The following is a 20,187-nucleotide window of genomic DNA, read 5'->3' on the forward strand; positions in this document are numbered from 1 at the left end:
GGTGCAGAATCCCAATCAAACGGATAATGTCAGATCAAATAGAAGAGAAGGAGAAGAAGAATAATATGAATCTCTGTATGAATTGATTACAATTAAAGTTCCAAATACAAAAGATTCACACACACAAAATGCTCTCTAGTTTCTCTCTTCTCACATTCATCAATCTTTTTCTCACACCCCTCACCCATATATATACATGAGAATATGGGCCGACTGAACATGGCCATAAACTGGTTTACGGTCCAAAACACAAAAATACATTTTTCTAGAAAAGTAAAGTATAAACCATATTTTTGACCCAACAATCTCCCCCTTGGTTTATAGCTTTCTTTTCTTAATTGACCCAACAAGCTCCCCTAAAAAGTATCTGGCTTTTCTTGTTAATCTTCATTGGGAGATTGGCTTCAACATTTATCTTCAAATTCTTCACAACTTCAAAATGAACTTGATGAATCTTCAATGAATGACTTCATCTTGAGCACTTGAACTTTTCTTCAAGATTTGACTCTGAACGCACATTGGGTAAGGAGGCTTCTTGTACTGATTCTTGAAAGATGACGCTTTCAGCTTGAGAATCTTCAAAGAGAACATCAGAGAGAACAAATCTTCTGGATCACTTTAGCAGGTACAACGATAGCAGTAGACTGATTCAGGAGGCTTCAATGCAATCCGTCATATAATCTTCCATTTTTGCTTAACCTTGCTTCTGGGTTGAAGGATTGAATGTTGAAAGAATAATCTTCATTTCTTGCTTCTTCGAATGAGAATTCTTCGATGATCATGGATGAAGCCTTGGCTCAAAAATCTTCGACACAAACTTCCATGAGTTTCATCTTCACCTGAATTCACTTTTTAAGACAAAACAAAACTAAGAGAAAAAAATTTAGCACACAATATTTTTGGATTTTTTTTATATTTTCTGAAAAAGAAATAAAACAGAAATAACACTATTTTTGGATTTATAACTTTCTGATTTTTGTTTGTTTTTTTTTTTTGTTTTTTTATTGTTTTTTTTGTTTTGTTTTTTTTTTTTTAAATTTCCCCCTAATATTTAAATTAGAAGAACACTATGAACAAACTTAACAAAAAAAAACAAAAATAATAGCTAAATTTAAGACTGATTTGGGATCAAAGTTTTTAGACAGCCTTTATCCGTTTATCAGTACCTCTCCTTTCATGAATAGATCTGATCAATCGTTGGTATTGTGGTCCACTTAAACACGAGAGATTGTGACAAAATTAGGACATATTATAAGTGACAAAACATGTGATCCTAAGTTCATAGATAATATTCCTTAAGGACCATTCAGCTGACGACGAGCAAAGATATTGTTGTCCACCTAAATTAAGCAGCAAGATCTACAGACAAACTGTATGTGTTCAATTTTAATTGTACTAGAAAATGTTTCCCACTTCCGGATATGCCCCAGCCATAAAGGACTTCCAGAGTACTCCTTACATCGGGTGAACAGACAATTATTAAGAGAGAAGATAGATTCAGATTGCTATTACTTACTGCTTTAGAGGGATTGAGAAGTAGAAGGTTGCATATGCTATGTTCCAGGTCGGATTGGAAGTCACGCAAAGGAGACAACATATGGCTAACAGATAAGAGGAATTTCATAGATATAATATGCATAGAAATAGAATTGCATATGTTACAGTACAGGTTGGATCTTTCGATCACACAGAAGAGGCAACATATGACTAACATACCAAAAGAAAGAAAACAATTTTCTGCAGACCTAATTCATCGGAATTTACCAGTCGCCCCCATCCAACCGGAATTAAGGATAGAATCCGCACATCGAGGAAAAGTGAATCCACAATTCTAGATACGGGTTATTTAATGTGACTGGTAGATTCCCATGTATATCTCCCTGCTCAACCTATCCGAGCGTCGTGATGTCAGGCTAAACGGATCTAACTAGGTCAAGGTTTGTCAAGTCCTTAAATTCATTAAGTTTAACTCTCCATAGTCAAGTCCATTTAAAATATTTCGTGCCTACCAGCGCATCGAGCACAGAGCGTTAACAATTCAACTTAGGTACGTTACGCGGAATCAGATTGCCCGTTATCACTTGTTAATTTCATTTCCCAAAACATCTCCTGCAAGCACATTCCATTAACACCATATTTTTGATTTTCTTATTTTCTAATGTTTTTTAGTCTAAAACGATTAAAATTTTCTAATTTTTGTTTTGTTTTTATTTCTCCCCCTAAAGTTGTGCATAAGAGAGAAACGAAAGTAAATGCGCAAATTTAAACTATCCTAAAACAAAAATTAGTCTTTAAAGCGAATCAGCTTAAGAAAAACTCAGGAGTGTAGAGAAGAAAATTCAAATTGTAAGTCACCGATTGAATTTGCATCCAGAAGGTCTGAGAACAGCACGCGTAATCTCAGAACAGATCTAAAAATTCTTCACATGGTTAAGCACAAACCCCATGCGATCCCTTCCTTTCTTCCCTTCCCGCAAAGGACACATACTCTCAAACAAAAGTCTGAATGTTGTACAGTTGATAGATGTCGTCTATCATGTGCCTGGAACAGCCACTACCAACAAACCAAAGTCTGATGATATGCCTCCATAGCTGCTTTGACACAAAGCGGGATTAATTAGTCTTTGGAACCCAGTCCATTTTGAAACTGGGTCGACCTTTGTTATCAACACACGATACTCTCTCCCATGACATATCCTGCTTATCACAAATACAAGACGATGAAATATTAGAGTCATTAGAAGATTTAGGAGATTTCACCTTTGGTACCCATCTATATTCTGGTTTAACCCATTTCTTGTTTGATCCGATGGGTTCCTCGGCACTTGATTTGGAACTTGAAGTCGTCTGCCTAGATGACTTTGACCTAACCAGTCTTGGTTTCATAGGAGCATCTCTTGAACTAGACTTGTGGGCCAGCATTCCCTTCTTTTTCTTGGGAGTTGGATGCTTGGCCTTGGGAGTTGAATTCTTAGCCTTCATGACATTCCAGTCGGCATTGTCTGAATGTGACCTTGAGGGTTTTCTTTTGGAGTATCTCCTTCTTGGCGCGTTCTGTCGGCCTTGAGCATAGTGGGTAACGTATGGGCGATTTGGACAGTTTTTGGCAATGTGTCCAGGTGTTCCACAGTGAAAACATGTCTTCTTCTTCACTGGGCAATTGTCTCTTCCTGCCCCTGGTGGCATATCTTTGCCTTGTCTCTTATGGTTCCCACAAGCACAATTACAATAGGCACTCTGTTTCACTGGAATTGGAGGCCTGTATTTCTCAACGACAACTTTGTTAGGAGTAACAGAATTCGAGGCAACAGATTCTGAGTTCTCAGTAGTGTTCTCCTTGTTCTCATCTTCTGCTACTTTACCTGCACATGAAGTAGAAACATTAGTATTTTCTACCTGAATACCTCCTGACACAAACCCAGCTGGTTTGCCATATCGAAGATGTGACTCCCTGGAAATTTCTTCCTGTGTCATAGGGATGAATGTGTAGTTATGATTGAAAGGTGGAGGAACACTATCATACCCTAGACCATTGTTTTGATTATCTTTAAATTTTAATTGGGTTTCAAATAAGGACTCGACTGTCTGACTTGACGCAGTATAATTTTTGAAACTGACATATGTTTTTCCACACTTAATTTTCAATGCGTTAAGTTCTTTAGTTACAGCAGCAAGTTGTCTATTAATATGGTCACATTTTTCACACTTGTTGCTATACTCTTCCTGAAGCTTCCTAAAGTCCTTGGTTTTTGCTTCTAATTCAGCCTTCAGGGGTTTCTGTCGTTTCCTAGGTTGATATCCTTCGTATTTTAGGTCCTCGACTTCCCTTTTTAGCAAATCAATTTGTTCCCGAAGAAATTTAATCGTAGTTTCACAAACTGGTGTACATGAAACTTCACATGATTGAGAACATGAAACTTCATTGACCGGAAGGTTTACAGAACTCTTTAAAGCGTCAAGCTCTTCAATTACATCAGCAATACTAAGATGATTGAGATATTTTGTCTTCTTGATGACAGATACATTCATATCCCACGATTTTGGAAGTAAATTCGATAGCTTTTTGTTTATCTCAGATTTAGACAAGAAGATCTCGCTGCAACTGAGTTTCGAGGGTTTATCCAGGGATATAATCGAAAATGTTGAAATTTTGTCTTAACATATCCTGACGACTCTCTTTCATGTTTTCAACTCCCTCGTAGACCTTAAAATCAATTAAAAAGCACAACTAAAAACCAAAATCAAACTTAAAAGTCAAATTTTAAAAGTTAAACTCAAAAGTCAAACTTAAAAGTCAAATCGAAAAGCTAAATTTGAAAGTTTAAAAGTTAAACGAAAAAGTCAAAGTTTAAAATCAAAGGTCAAACCTGAAAGTCAAAATCAAAATTTTAAATAAAAAATCAAAAATAAAAGTTAAAAATAATTTTTTAATTATTTTATTATTATTACTTTTTTTTGTTTATATATATATATATATATATATATATATATATATATATATATATATATTAAATTTTATTTGATTTTTGATTTTGACTTTCAGCTCTGATACCAATTGTAAGCCCCTAATTTACCTGTGTATCAATCAGATCCGTTTGATGGTGCGGAGTCTCAATCAAACGTATGAAGTCAGATAAAATAGAAGAGAATCAGAAGAAGAATAATATGAATCTTGTTTGAATTGATTAGAATGAAGTTCCATTACAAGATTCACACACAACACACACTTGTTCTTCTATTTACTGTACACTCTCTATTGTTTATTTATTTATTTATTATTTAATTTTAATTTTTTATTTTTGATGAAAAAGGAATTTAAAATTAAAAGGAATTGAATTTTGGGGTTAAAAGTGTAAAAATAGTGAAACTTGCTGTGAAAAAGATGCGCCGCCTGGTGAACTAGAGGTCGTGAGTTTAAACCCCGACACCTCCGCTTCTGCTTCCTATTTTTTATATGCGAGGCTGCTGAGTGCGAGGATGCTGAACATGCGAGGTGCGAACCGGAAATGATGCTGAGCAGTAAACTCCGAGCTGCAAGCTCGGGCACGTAAACGTGCGAGTCCTCGGACCGTAACCTCTGACCGTGAACTCCTCGAACCGCAAACACCGGCTGCAAAATCTTCGGAACCCTAGCCGCCGGCCGCAAACTCCTTGCTGATTACGATAAAAAAACAACGATTTTTCGACTTTGAAGCTCCAAAACTCGATCAAAAACCCTTTTTTATTAAAAAAAAGAAAAACACAAAGAACAAACTCCCCTTATTTTTCAGAGATTTATCCAAAAATGCAAGAATATTTCGAAAATAAGATCAAATTATGCTCCAAATATGACAAAATTGACTGATACAATTTGGCTCTGATACCAATTGTAAGTTCCTAAAATGTCTGTGTATCAATCAGATCCATTTCATGGTGCGGAATCTCAATCAAACGGATGATGTCAGATTAAATAGAAGAGAAGGAGAAGAAGAATAATATGAATCTCTGTATGAATTGATCAGATTTAAAGTTCCAGATACAAAAGATTCACACACACAAAATGCTCTCTAATTTCTCTCTTCTCACGTTCATCAATCTTTTTCTCACACCCCTCACCCCTATATATATATATATATATATATATATATATATATATATATATATGAGAATATGGGCCGACTGAACATAGGCCGTAAACAGGTTTACGGTCCAAGACACAAAAATACATTTTTCTAGAAAAGTAAAGTATAAACTTTTTTTTTAACCCAACACGATTATTTTTGCGAGTAGTTTGAATATAGATGAAACATTCAAATCACTACATACTCAAGGACTGATGAATGCCTAAAGATATAAGGAGACGGTTCATGGTTGAGTTAAGTTTTTTTTTGCATCAAGTAACAAAGCACCATCAATTTCCTCTACACCTACAATCTATTTCCTTTTTACATTGTTCTTTTTCCTTTTATCTTCAATACATAATCTATCTTGATAGGAACCGTCTCGGTTACATTGCAACTTGACAAAACTTGTCTTTAATTGAATCTCGAATTGATACAACATATCATTTACTATAATAAAACTCCTTAGTAATTCATTGCATGATTCAAATTTGAAGTTAGCTAAACAAAGTTCTTCATTTTGTTTCGTAAGATTTGATGAATCCATTTTAATCTGTTGAATTAATTTTAATAGTCAATTAATTTTCAATCTTAATAGTAATTTATGTATGATTAAAATTTAAAAAAAAAAAAAAAAAAAAGAATGGTAATCCATATATGGCTAACATTTTATCCACTGACAAGGAAAAATTTACCACACCATACTGGTCATTGGTAATTCAGTTATGAACCAACTTCACAAAATTTTAATTTTAGCATATACGGCTAAGGTTTCCAACTTGACTTTTGTGATTTAATCTTGAAGTCCGCAAAATGTAATATCTTCACGTGGAACTTCATGTAATGCAATCCAAAACTTATACTCAGAACCGTTATGCCATATTTCTTATTAACAATTCCTGAATTATCTCTAAACTTCTTAGTGACTAGTTAAAATTTTGTTTTAGGATAAACCAAATAATTTACAAAATATGAACAAGTAGCAAAATATTGAAAATATAACAAAATATAATAATATATGATTTTAAAATAAATTATTCATTTAAGTTGGAACTAACAAATTAATTAAGATAATAAAATAAATATTAATATACAAACCTAATAAACAAAGAATTCATTGTAGAGATTGAAATAAATTTGATCTATTCAGAAATTTATTAATTTTTTAATTCACATGTCTCAATATGTAAATTATGAAATAAATTTGATCTATTCAGAAATTTATTGTCTTAATTTTTTAATTCACATGTCTCAATATGTAAATTATTTCATTCGTTATGAATTTAAGTTTAAAATGAAACGAACCTATCCAAATGTTGTAAACTATTTCTTTCATTATAAATTTAAATTTAAAATTAAGCGAGTCATGTTACGATTCATGGCCTTAATATTTTGTATTAAAAAAATATAAAATCTATATATAATATATTTTAGCTTAAATTTGTGTAGGGTGGACCAAACTCCTACACCCATGTAGCTACATGCTCAACTTCTTCATGTTTCTTAATTAAAAGAACAGGTTCAGGTTAAAGTCGGTTGAGATTCTTCATTATCTTCATATTTTTGGTAATTAACAATATTTTCTCACTCATGGTATGTTTGTTAATTAAAAAAGAAAGTCATAAAAGTAAAACCATATTTTTATCAAGTGGAAGAATAAAATAACCAAGTGGAAATATAAGCTCCTTTAAACTTGTCCAAGCTTTAATCCGGTGGTTAAAATCTTTTAAGTCGCATTTTAAAAACTTATATTACTATTACCAATTCATATAAATCAATATACAAAAATGTTCAAGTTCAATTCGTTCATGCTTAAACGGTACATAATAGGAATATTTTGTTTCATGGCATGCCCCACAAAATGACTGATTTTCAACCAAATAGTCCATGAAATTGAAGTATTTGTTTTAAAGGGATAATCACTTAAAACGATAATATATTTTTTGATTTGTACATATTTGGTCACTGAGTTTTTTTTTCGTCGATATTTACCCTTCAACTTGTTAAACTGTACGCATTCAATCCTTATGACCGGTTACTCCAGGTCAGCCGGGAAAAATAACTTAGTAGAGTAATATATTTATTATTTTGTACACATTTAGTCCTTAATATTTTTATACACATTTAGTCCTTAATATTTTTTTGTATCAAAGTAAGTTATTTTTGTTTTGTACTCTTTCAGTACTTATGATTGTAGAACAATCATTGATGGAGTGTGTATGACTATTGATGTTTATGTGTAAAGTCTCATTTTCACAACAAAAAATATTCATTTTTAAATAAGGTAAAAATCCCTAATTATAAATCCGTTATTAAGAAAGAATGTTTATTCCAAAATACATAATCAGAGTAATATAAAAAACACGGAATCCTCAATACTATTGATGAGTGTGTACAGTCATGCATTCGCCTTCCACGATCAACGATAGAACCTGAAAACATGAACAACTGAGTAAGCACAAAGTTTAGTGAGTTTTCCCCAGAAAATGATTCAACAAACGTATTATCATTAATAACAGACCCACACTCATCAGATTGGAATACATCGGCCTAATCAATCATCAGATTGGAATGCCAACATGCAACATGTCCAACCAGTCATCGGACTGGAATATCCAGGGTTTGTTGGCATGTCGCCTTAACCCAACCGCTCATCTCAAGCCTCTGCGCCTATGGCTTACACCCGGCCTGTACCAGGTATTCTGGCCTAAAACATATAACAGGACCACCTCAACCTATCCCACCACCATATGGTTATCCCACGTAAGATGTCATGAAAAAAACCTACAAAAATCATTCACAAATACTAAATGAGTACAAAAACAAAAATGACTTATTTTGCAACAAAAAAAACTATTAAGGATAAAATATGTACAAAATGAGAAATATATTACCCTATTAAGTTATTTTTACCGGCTAACCTGAAGTAGCCGGTTATAAGGACTAAATGTGTACAATTTAACAAGTTGAATGGGTAAATATAGACGAAAAAAATGAATGACTAAATATGTAAAAATCAAATAATATATTACCCTTTAAGTCATTATCCCTTTGTTTTAGGATCCTGTTATTCCACCTTCCCTTCCACCTTCCCTTTAAAAAAAACCCTTATTCACAAGCTTTATTTGTTTCCTTTCATCCACTCGCTTTTTCTTTTATTCACGCAACTTACCATTTTGAGATCATGGTCCTTATACTTTCAACAATTGCTAAAATACACCCAAACGCAGAGTTCCAATTTATATTTCATACTTTCTAAAATTTCAATTATCCCTTGAACATTTATACTTTTAACATTTAATTAATCTTTGTTACTTTACTTTCATTATAGTTTCTCTTATAACATATTTCACCTTTAATTATTTATAATTATATAATATTTTTTTATTAAATCAATTTACATAAATTTATAAAAGTGTTTACTTTTATTTTAGTCCTTTTGTTTTTTTTTTATTATCTTCTTATGCTTTAAAATATTTATAATTTATTTAAATACAAGGTTATTTATTTTTATCATTAACCTTTTTTCCAGTAGTTTTTCTTTAATAAAAAAAATTATACATTATTGAATTAATATACATTAAAAGACAAAATATATTTTCTTTAACATATTTCAAATTACATAATATTTATGTTTTGAACATATATTTATATAAAAAAATCTTATATATAAAATGAGATGTTTTTTAATATTTTTGTTATATATAAAAAAACATCACATCATTCATCTAAAGGTGGATATTAAATGGATAGAAGAGGAGCTGAATATTGGAGAGTACTGTGTTGCTGCATACATACATCTCCGATGTTGCTGCATACATACATCTCCGATTGATGCATTTGAGACGATAAAGAAACAATATAATTATATAAATGAAGTGAAGAGTAAGTTTACTCATGAAAATACAAAAATTTGAATTAATTAAGGGGACAGGTTGAGGAAAAAGTAAAACTAAAAAATAGAGAAAGTTCAATAACCCAAGAGATAACAAATACAAAATTATTATTATTATTATTATTATTATTATTATTATTATTTTGACATTTCTAAGGTTAAACCGACATATATGTAATTAAGTTATAATAATGAAAAACCCGAGATTAAGATATAATCAATTTTCAAACAGAATTAAAGAATGGAGCCTTTTTTTCCCAATTATAAATTGTACCCAGGCCCGGCCCTGAAGGGGGCAATGTATGCATCCGCAGGGCTTCGAAAAAAATAGGGCTTGAGTTTTACCAAAATATATAATTAAGATATTAATATACATTAATATATATTATGTGTCCAAAATCAAGTATACTTTTTTTAGCGTGAGTTTATTCCAACTTCATTCCATTATAGGCCGGCCACTTATATAATAATAGGCGATATAAGGATGTTTATATGTAAATCTTCTATGTTACAATTTCTATCCTTAATTTATCATTCATACTTAACAATTTATCCCGTATATGAACTCTTTTTAATAAATCAATTTCCAAAAATTCTGTATTTAGCCCCTCAACTTTTTTAAATTTATAATTGTCATTTTGTTTATTAATTAATTAATTTTTTTTAGTATTTAATTTAAATTTCTAATATATATATATATATATATATATATATATATATATATATGTGTGTGTGTGTGTGTGTGGGGGGGGGGGGGGGGGGGGGGGGGCATTTGCATTTTTCGTACACGGGTTGTCGGTTAGATATTACGATATATTATTACTTGTTAAAATACTATGATTTTTCTATGTTTATTGCTATAGAGTTTATCGTCGTTTTTTTATAAAAAAAACTTTAGTTTATAAAAATAATTCATCACACGTTAGGGCATATGACCATTTTTTTTTTCTGGTTCGTCCTGCACATTTGAATCCTCAAGATCAACCCTGATTGTACCAACCTCAAATCCAACACCCACCTAACAACATCTGACCCACCCAAAAGCATTTCATGTATGTGACAATGTGAGGACCAATTCCATGAAAAACCATGTAGAAAACAAAAACTAAATCAAAAAAACAGAAATTTGCATCCCCTTGTAATGAAGATGAAATGGTGACAGCTTTGTGATAACGAATAAATTCGAAAATTGAGATTTAATGAATAGGAAATCCATGGACTATGGGCGTGAATGGGGTTAGCCACAAGTTTCACCAAACACATTTTAATTTAAAGTCAACAAAGTAAACTCCTAAGAAAAGGTGGCGCCGTGAGTGATGCATCAATCATCTTGTATAATTAAATATCAAATCCAACAAATATTTGACTTTTCACCCAACCATTTTGGTCATGTACACAAAAAACTAGAATATGTACAAATGAAGAAGTAGATAATAACCCTATTACCTGATTCGTACTTGGAGCAATGTACATGAAAATCGATGGATAACATATTTAATTTATGTCATAAACTAACAATTTGATCTTATATAAACACCAAATCCAACAAAAGTTTCAAAATTGACGCCTTTTAACATAAATATGCCATACAAATAAAAAAAAAAATTAAAATATTAGTATAAAGAAAACAGTATTAGATAGCAAATATTAAAAATATATATATTTATGCGGCTTCTTTTCCTCTCTTGGCAACTCTGACCACTGCAACATATATCTTGTCCATGGTTTCCTCAGCAAACCTGAAAAGCTTCCATCTCCACTCCTTCTTGAACAACAAAACTCCAATAACACCCCAAAACCCTGTCACAAAACCACTCATTATGTCCACGTAAAACAACCAGACCTCTACACGCTCCTTAGCTGTTTTGTGTTTCTTCTTGTGCTTTTTTGTTGGGTCTTCAAAATCAGAGCATTTCTTGGGCAATGGAGCTCCACATAGATCTTTGTTTCCCATATATATTGATGGATCATCCAGGGTCTGTAACTGGTTTCCTGTTGGAATGGGTCCCGACAAGTTGTTGTATGACAAATTCAAATGGCTCAAAAAAGTCAAAGCTGCCATGCTTGGAGGGATCGTCCCGGTCAACTCGTTTCTAGATAAATCAAGAGAAAATAACTTCTTCATGTTTCCAATGTTATATGGAATGCCACCACCGAGATGATTATTAGACAGGTTGAAACCCATCAACAAAACAAGTGCAGTTAACTTGATCGGGATTTCTCCTGAAAGTTTATTGCTTGAAAGGTCCATGTTAAAAAGTAAATCCCATGTTTTTGTATATTCAAGATCAACACCTTTCATGACCTGAATCACATTGTCTTTAGGACGCCGATAGTATGGGTTAGAATAATCGTATTTCATGGCATTCAACTCTTCTAGACAATCAGGTATGCTTCCCATCAAGTTGTTGTATGCAACATCCAAAATCTGAAGATTTGAAGATTTACACAAAGATCGAGGAATTCGACCAGTGAAGTTATTTTTGTGTAACCTTAAAACCATCAAATTTTTAAGGCTTTCTCCAACCCATTCGGGTATGTTTCCTCGTAATTGATTATCACCCAAATCTAAGACTTCTAGATTTCGTAAATTCCCCAATTCTAAAGGAAGTTCGCCAATGAAGTTATTGTCATTCAATTTTAATCGGTATAATGATGAATTAAGAGCTAAGGAACCCGGAATGACACCAGAAAGTCGATTTGAACTAAATATCATGGTATGCAACTCTTGAAGATTCCCGAGGCACTTGGGAATTTTCCCGGTTAACCTATTTCTCGAAAGATCAAGATATTTCAGATCTGTCCTTTTGCATAATGACCTTGGAATCGATGCATTGAAAAGGTTGTTTTCCAGGAATAGTGACCTGATATCATAATCATATCTATTTAGACTAAAATTTCCTCCATTGGGAAGGTTTGTCAAAGGTCCGTGGAGTTTGTTGTAAGAAAGATCTAAGAAAGGAATGATTGGCATCTTTTGCAACCATGTAGGCAGAGGTCCCGAAATTGTAGCATTGGACAACCTTAACGTCTTAAGTTCCCTTTGATTTCGCAGCCACTGTGGAAATCCATTTGCAATAATGCAAGAACTGAGGTCAAGAGACTTCAACACGAATGGAGGCAACCACTCACGTGAAATATTGAATGTCAACCTAGTGTTGGAAGAAGTATCCAACTCCTTCAACTTCGAAAGGTTGGCAAAATGGGCTTCAAAAACTACTCCTTCTAAGGAATTGTTTGAGATATCTAGCGCATAGAGTTTCACAAGTTGCCCAATTGAAACCGGAATCGTTCCATTTAACATATTTGAAGACACATCAAGAGATTGTAGTGAAACAAGTCCTACTAGAGATGTTGGGATGGGGCCCGTTAACCGATTGGATTCCAAATTCAAATATTTTAAACCTGATAGTTGTCCAAATGATTTTGGAATTGAACCATTTAGTTGATTAAAAGAAAGATCAAGCGTGTTAAGATTCCCAAGGAAGGTTGGAATGGGGCCTGTTAAGTGGCTTCTCGACATATATAGTACTTCTAGAAATCTTAATCTTCTTAATGATTTGGGGATTGAACCTGTGAATCTGTTGAACGATAGATCTATCTCTCTTAAATTCTTCAGTCTTCCAAGTTGTTTGGGAACTGTACCATTTAAACTCCCATGTAAAATCAACCTCTCCAAAGCATATTTGGAGCATTCTGATACATTTTTCGTTGAGTCAATCATTTCTATACGGAAATAATTGTCTGACACACTCAATTTTTTCAGGTGACACTGTCGCCAGATTCCAACATGCTCAATCTGCTTAAACTGGTTAGAAGAAAGATCAAGCTCCAGAAGGTTAGGTATAATAGGAACCGATGAATTCAACATGTTTCCAGAAAGGTCAAGGACTCTTAGGGAACTCACGTTTGTTAAAAAAGATGGAAAGGTACCTCCAATTGAATTATAGCTAAGATCCAGGTGTTGGATTTTAGCAAGGGTACTGAAATTAAGATGAGAGGGAGATAGATGCATGTTATGGAGCCCACAACGTGACAAATGCAACTCTGAAATGGAAGGGATCATGTTTAGCAACTTTGCAAAGTTCAATGTCGAACCAAGATCAAAGCCTGAAAGATCAAGGAATGTTAGGGACTTCATGTTTAGGAAAAAGCCAGGGAGTGGACCTTTGAAATAGTTGAAGCCAAGATCCAGGAATACTAGGGATTTCATGTTTTGTAAAAAGCTTGGGAGTGGACCATTGAAAGAATTGAAGTGAAGATCCAGGAATACTAGGGATGTTGTGTTTTGTAAAAAGTCTGGGAGTGAACCATTGAAAGAATTGGAACCAAGATCCAGGAATACTAGGGATGTCGTGTTTTGGAAAAAGTTTGGGAATGGACCTTTGAAATCATTGAAACTAAGATCCAAGTGTTTGAAGTTGGGAAGTATTCTACTCGAATTAAGAGAACGAGAAAGATCAATGTTGGAAAGCCTACAAAATTTCAAACTTAACTCTCTTAACGAAGGAATCATGTAAAACACCATTTCCCAGTTTTGTGCTCCACTAAGATCCACATAATTCAAATTGAGATGCTCGAGTAACGAAAGGTCAGAAGTCCATGCCATATCATCTGCCACCAGCTCATTGTTTGAACTGATATCAAGAAACTTTAAACTAGAAAGATTTCCTATGTTATGAGGAATAATACCTTGAAAACCAGCATCAGAGAGATTGAGGTAGCTCAGGTGTTTGAAGGATCCAATGAAGTCAGGGATTTGGCTTCCTCCGAAATCATTCCAACTCAAGTCCAAGTAACTGAGATGCCTCAACTCTGCCAAAGAAAAGCTCACCTCATCACCAACTAACCATCCTGTGCTTCCTCTGAGATGAAGGCTTTTAATGTTTCCGGTGACATTGTCACAATGGACTCTTTCCCACATGCAACAATCATTGCCAACCCATGATGACAACATTCCAGAAGAATCTATGACACTCTGTTTGAAGTTGAGAAGAGCAAGTCGCTCTTGCTCAATGCAAACGATGCTAGTATTTTCAACACCCAAACAAGAACAACTGTTTGCAAACAAGAAAACACTTACGAATATGAGATAGAGCCCCAAACCTCTAGGATTCCCCATTATCAACGCCAACTCACTTTTATTTAGAAAAAAGAAAAAAATGGAATGGGAAGTTGTTATCAAGAACTCATGTGTTCGTATGATCAATTAATAAAATAGTTTGTTTATAAAGCCATAAATAAAGAGCAACTTGTTATAATGGAAGACTTTGGAATTGGAAGTCAATGGAGAATCTGTATTACTATATTCTTGTGGCCCTATAGGCTATTTTTCTTTTTCTGTTGATCAAAGGAAGTAATTGGCAGCCAGGTCATTTTATATATTAATTATAAACGTTTGATAATTTACAAAACTAACTACAAAAAAATAAGTTTTTTTTTAATTATCTGATGTAAAAGATAGTTAAAATTTTCAATTCATTTACCTACCCCACGTGTAACCCAATCTTTGAAGTCCTGAGAGTAGCCCTCAAAGTTCATGTATTAGTTTTATTATTACTTTATTAACCATTACCCACGTTAACAGATAAATCCCTAAAATTGACAAATTTAGGCACCAAACACGATTTCAACTCAACTTTCTCTTAATTTAAGTTGTATGCCTGACAAAAAATCATTTTACAAACTATCCATTTAATACAACTTAAACAAAACATGACATACCTTGACTAATGGGGCTACGCGGCAACGCAGATTGATTTTTCTTCACGATTAGAGGTCAGATTCATATATTGACATACTATTTTCTTCAGTCCACTGATTTCCTTCACGTGTTCTCATTTTTTTTCGCTTCTTCTTCTTTGGCTTTACCTTCACCACTTTCAACTCATACGAGTGTAGGGAAAATAGTAGGATTTTATTATATTTCCTTCACTTATTTGCTATTAAATTCATTTTGCACAATAACCCTCTATTCTGTTTATAGTTTGAGTTTGTCCCCAACACTTTCAGTTTTTATTTTTTGAACCCTTACTTTTGACTTAATTATATAGAGACAAAATTGCAAATTTTGACCTATCTTATATTTTAGACAAAAATGCAAAAATGATCCTTACAATTTGCTTAATTTTTTAACATCAAAATCATTGAAAATTTGGATAGACCGAACATGTTTGTATGTGAATTTCGTCTGAACTCAAATTAAAAAAAAAATCCATTTTTACCATTTTGATTTTTTTTAGTTTTTTATATTTGAGTTTTATTAAATTAAAAAGACTTTCACACACACCACACCTCTCATTCACATCTTTCTATTTCTTCCCTCTCATTTCCCTCTCATTTGCTTTTGCTCATAGCCCAACTCAAATACAACTATTAGAAAGGAAAAAAAATCCCAGACCAACGTGGAATATGGTTGGTCCAAACACGATCACTATTTCTCAAGTGTAGATCGATTGGTACACATCTATCTTAAAATCGACGCACTCCAGCAAAATTAAACCCTATACCCCTTCTTTTCTTACAGTAGACCAATTTGTCTTCTTTCTTCTTTCTTAATCGCATATCCCCTCTCTATGGGTGTGTCTCATACACCACAAAAACAAAGAAACCGAATCCTTCTTTTTTATCTTCGCTTAAAATTGCACAAACCGCCCCTTTTTCTTCGATCGTCTGTGAGAAATTAGGTACAAGGGAAAAAGGGGTTGCACTCTCCCCACCCCCTCCCTCCCTCCCTCCCTCTCTCTCTCTCTCTCTCTCTCTATATATATATATATATATATATATATATATATATATATATATATATATATATATATATATATATATATATATATATATCAAGTGACAGTTTTCTTGATTTTCGATTTGGGTTTAAAAAAGGCAAAACTACAAAATTGGTCAATGTGGTTTCGCAAAAACTATAGATAGGATCTAAAAAGTTTCTGACTTGCATGGAATTTCCAAAATCAAAAATTTTCTATGGTTTTGGTCCTAAAACTTGAAAAGATTATTTTGCCTTTTTAATTTCTTTATTTTATTTTTATATTTATTTTAATCATTCGTTTATTAAAAGTAAAAAGAAAAGAATAAACCTCTCTCTCTCTCTCTCTCCCCACAAAAGAGAATCAATTTATTAGAAGTCCATTTGAAATCACACCCATAGAAACCCATTTGAAAATCATTCATGATTTCTTTATTCTCATATTTTCTTTAATCACAATTCCCAAGAAATTCAAGTATATCTTATCTAGTTTTGTTCTTGGGTGTTCAACTAAAATCAATCACAACAACAACTCTTGGGGATTTTGTATATCATGATTGTAAACATGCTGGAAATTGTTGGATTAGGTGTTTAAGCCTATAACTATAATTGGTATGTACTTGACCCGATAGTAGCATGGTCCTTTTGGGTTGGCTTCACGGAGCAATTTGATAGGATGAATATTTGAGAAAGAGGTTATTTGTGATTTAATAATATATCATAAGAATAATATATTAATTGAGAAATCATATTATTTAATTTGTATTGATCAACAATTAATTTGGAATTAATTTAGTGATCAAAAGAGACTGATTAAATTAACGGGGTCTAATTAGGCAAATCAGTAATATTTATAGTTTGGACTAATGATCCATGTTGATTAGGGATGGACTAAATCCATGTGAGAGTCCATGAAGATTTAGTCCAAAGGGTCTATCATATGGGTTATTAGATTGATTAAGGACTAATCATATGAATTAGGGTTTCCAAGATGAAACCCTAGAAATTCCACACTATAAATATTAACCCTTGCACTCCCAAAATCGGCACTTGTGTTCCATGAAGAAACCCTAGCCATTTTTGGTGCCTCCTAGCCTCACTCTCATAATCCTCCATTTGTTTTTGGTGTTTGTGACTTATTAGAGGTATCACATTTGAGGTACTGAGCTCTTGAAATGCCAAGAACTACAAGCTACAACTAAGAGGTATTCATCAAACTAGATTTTTTGTTGTAAATCTCTAATTGTATGCTAGTTAGGGTTTATGCTTTGGATGAAATGAAATTGCATGTATAACTTGAGAAAACTTAGATCCAAAGCATTAGGGTTGTATGTGCACCATAGGATTGTTATCGTGCTCAAAACCCATTCGAAATACCATAATCACCATGTTTTCTTTCTTTCCTTTATCAATTACGTGAGACACACACTAAACAATCACACACTTAGATACATATATAATATGTTCTTTGTTCCTGATCTTCGACCTAGAACCACTAAACCTCCCTTAATTTCCATTTATGCTTCTAATACTAAAAAAGGCCACCATCACATATCTCAAATGTCCTGATTTGTGATGCCTTAGCCTAGGAGATTAGGACTAGAGTGGCGTGATTTGTGATGCCTTAGCCTAGGAGATTACAATTGCTATGAGATGCTTCGAGAGTGAGTGGGTAGCAGTAAGGAGCTTATGAGAAGTCTACTGAAGGGAAGCCTATGCTTAGCAAGATGTAGAGTACTTGTGATCTGGGATCCTAGGAGGAGGACTTGGAATGAATGTTGATGCGATGTGGAAGGTAGTATAGGGCCCGTACTACTAGAGGCATCAGATCAGTGAGCAGTCCAAGTAAGAATCCTTGGGGTGCTAAGGAACAAGTAGGGCCGAGCGATCGAGTGCAAGTATACTCGAGCGAGTCTCTGATTTCTTTTATGTTGGGAGACATGATGGTTGGTACACCACACTATGACAACCCGAAATTTTCTATTACTTTGAACGCTCAGTCAGTCAACTCAATTAAGTGTCAGACTTATTCCTGCTATCATTTAGCACAATTTAGAATTTGTTTGAGAATTCTAAGCCTTGTACACTTAAGGGATAAGTGTTGGGGTTTATCTGTTGAAGCTATAGTACAAAGATCAGGCCTAAAACACCATGACCATGAGTTCACGGCCACCACACTGGAGTTTACGGCCGTAAACTCCATGTGGGCTGTAAACTCACACTATATGATCAAGTGTTGGCCATTTGTTTCATTCCTTTCCTTCCTTGGCTAATTTTCCTTCAAATCCTCTCAACTATCATCCCGATCTTCACCTTAGATCTTCAAAACTAGTAAGTATTCTTCCTTGACTTGTTGATATACCTCTTAATCTAGCATTCTCTCATGAATTCATCCATGAAAATCATGTTTTAATAGATCTTCAAGTTTCACCAAGAACACCAAGAACACACACTAGTGTTCTTGACCAAAACCGACCATTTCAAGCTCCTATATTGTAAGTACTCTTGTTCTAACTTGTTATGCACTAGATTAAACATGTTTAGGCCTTAGAAACATCAATATTTAAGGGTTGGATGAGAGTTTACGACCAAGGATCTCCCAAGGCCGTAAACTCCCTATTATGGTGCAATGTTGCCCTAATTCCCTTCCTTATGCTTAGAACTTGGATTAGAACCCTCCACCAATGAACTAGGGACATTAAACTTTGAGTTGATACATAATACCATGAGTTTACGGCCGTAAAATCATGGAGGAATGGTCCCTAGGCCGTAAACTCCATTGAGAATGGTCCTTGAGCCATAAACTCAAATGTAATGCCTTACACTCCTTTGTTGCAACCCAATGGCCTCCTAACACTTGGACCAAAGTGTTTTCCACGATTTAGGGTGTTTATACTTGTCTAATTAGTGTTATAATCACTAATTGTATATATATATATATATATATATATATATATATATATATATATATATATGTCTTTATATGTTATTAGGATCATTGTGTGTGTTCAGGTCTTCACTTGACACCTAGCACTTGTCTGACACTTCCATATGATCCACTCAGTACAGGTGAGTTCATACCCCTTAATTAACCTTTTAAATGTTTTTAAATGCTTTTATGGGGGGGGGGGGTACAAGTTGAATCATGATAGTTATTATATCAATCACATGTGATTAATAACTATCAAACTATGCATTTACTACACTTTTAGCTGTTTTACTCAGTATACTACTTCAAAATGATTTCTCAAAACATTTTTACATAATAAACCCTTTATCAAACTGTATTACATACTATATCTTCCTTTCAAACTCTGTTATAACTACGTTTCAAACAAAGGTTTTCATGTACTTCAAGCTGTGTTTCAAATAAAGGATTTCTTATACTCTAAACTGTTCTTATCAAACAAACTGCTTTTAAATCATTTTTATAAACTGACATCAAGTCATCCATTCTTATTTATTAAACTTTTCAAAGGTTTTACAAAACTTCTTTTAAACTTTTATATTGTCAAATGCAAATGCATACATATATATATGTATAGTTATATAAGTAATGTTTAAAGGACTTAGGACTGCTAGCTCGCTTTAATTCATTTTCCTTGTTTGGATGTGGCCTTAGGGTATCGATTATTTGTTTGAATGTCGTCTAAATATTAGTTATATATTATGTATACATACATAGACATAAAAGTTCTGTCATTCAATTCAGTACCTTTGGGTAGCAAAGGTATACTTTCTGTTATACACGTACATTACTAGTAACTATAATAAGTATAGTTAGGAGATACTATTTACTATTCCTAGTACAAGGAATCACACTAAGAGTCAGTTCATACATGAGTCAATACATACACTACTCTAATACATACTATACGAAGAGACACTAATACATACTATACGAAGAGACACTAATACATACTATACGA

At 33.4% G+C, this 20,187-nt stretch overlaps 1 protein-coding gene across 2 annotated transcripts; it reads right to left on the bottom strand.

Annotated features, from left to right (window-relative positions):
• Positions 1 to 11,002: 11,002 nt before the first annotated feature.
• Positions 11,003 to 15,366, bottom strand: LOC145011739 (uncharacterized). 2 transcript variants are annotated; one of them, XM_078970470.1, is made up of 2 exons: positions 15,220 to 15,366; positions 11,003 to 14,552 (listed from the first exon to the last, which is right to left on the bottom strand). In XM_078970470.1, exon 2 carries the CDS (start codon positions 14,450 to 14,452, stop codon positions 11,159 to 11,161), a length of 3,294 nt encoding a protein of 1,097 aa, XP_078826596.1. In that variant the 5' UTR covers positions 14,453 to 14,552; positions 15,220 to 15,366; the 3' UTR covers positions 11,003 to 11,158. The 2 variants fall into 2 exon arrangements, with proteins under 2 accessions (XP_078826596.1, XP_078826595.1); XM_078970469.1 differs by lacking the exon at positions 15,220 to 15,366 and having other exon boundaries at positions 11,003 to 14,783.
• Between the last annotated feature and the right edge of the window lie 4,821 nt (positions 15,367 to 20,187).

Source organism: Lactuca saligna, chromosome 8 (assembly GCF_052625555.1).
Source record: "Lactuca saligna cultivar CGN05327 chromosome 8, ASM5262555v1, whole genome shotgun sequence".
Classification (NCBI taxonomy): Eukaryota; Viridiplantae; Streptophyta; class Magnoliopsida; order Asterales; family Asteraceae; genus Lactuca; species Lactuca saligna.

What these genes read in the sequence shown, in the direction of transcription:
- LOC145011739 (XM_078970469.1), bottom strand. Translation starts at nt 14,617, where the DNA reads ATGGGGAATCCTAGAGGTTTGGGGCTCTATCTCATATTCGTAAGTGTT.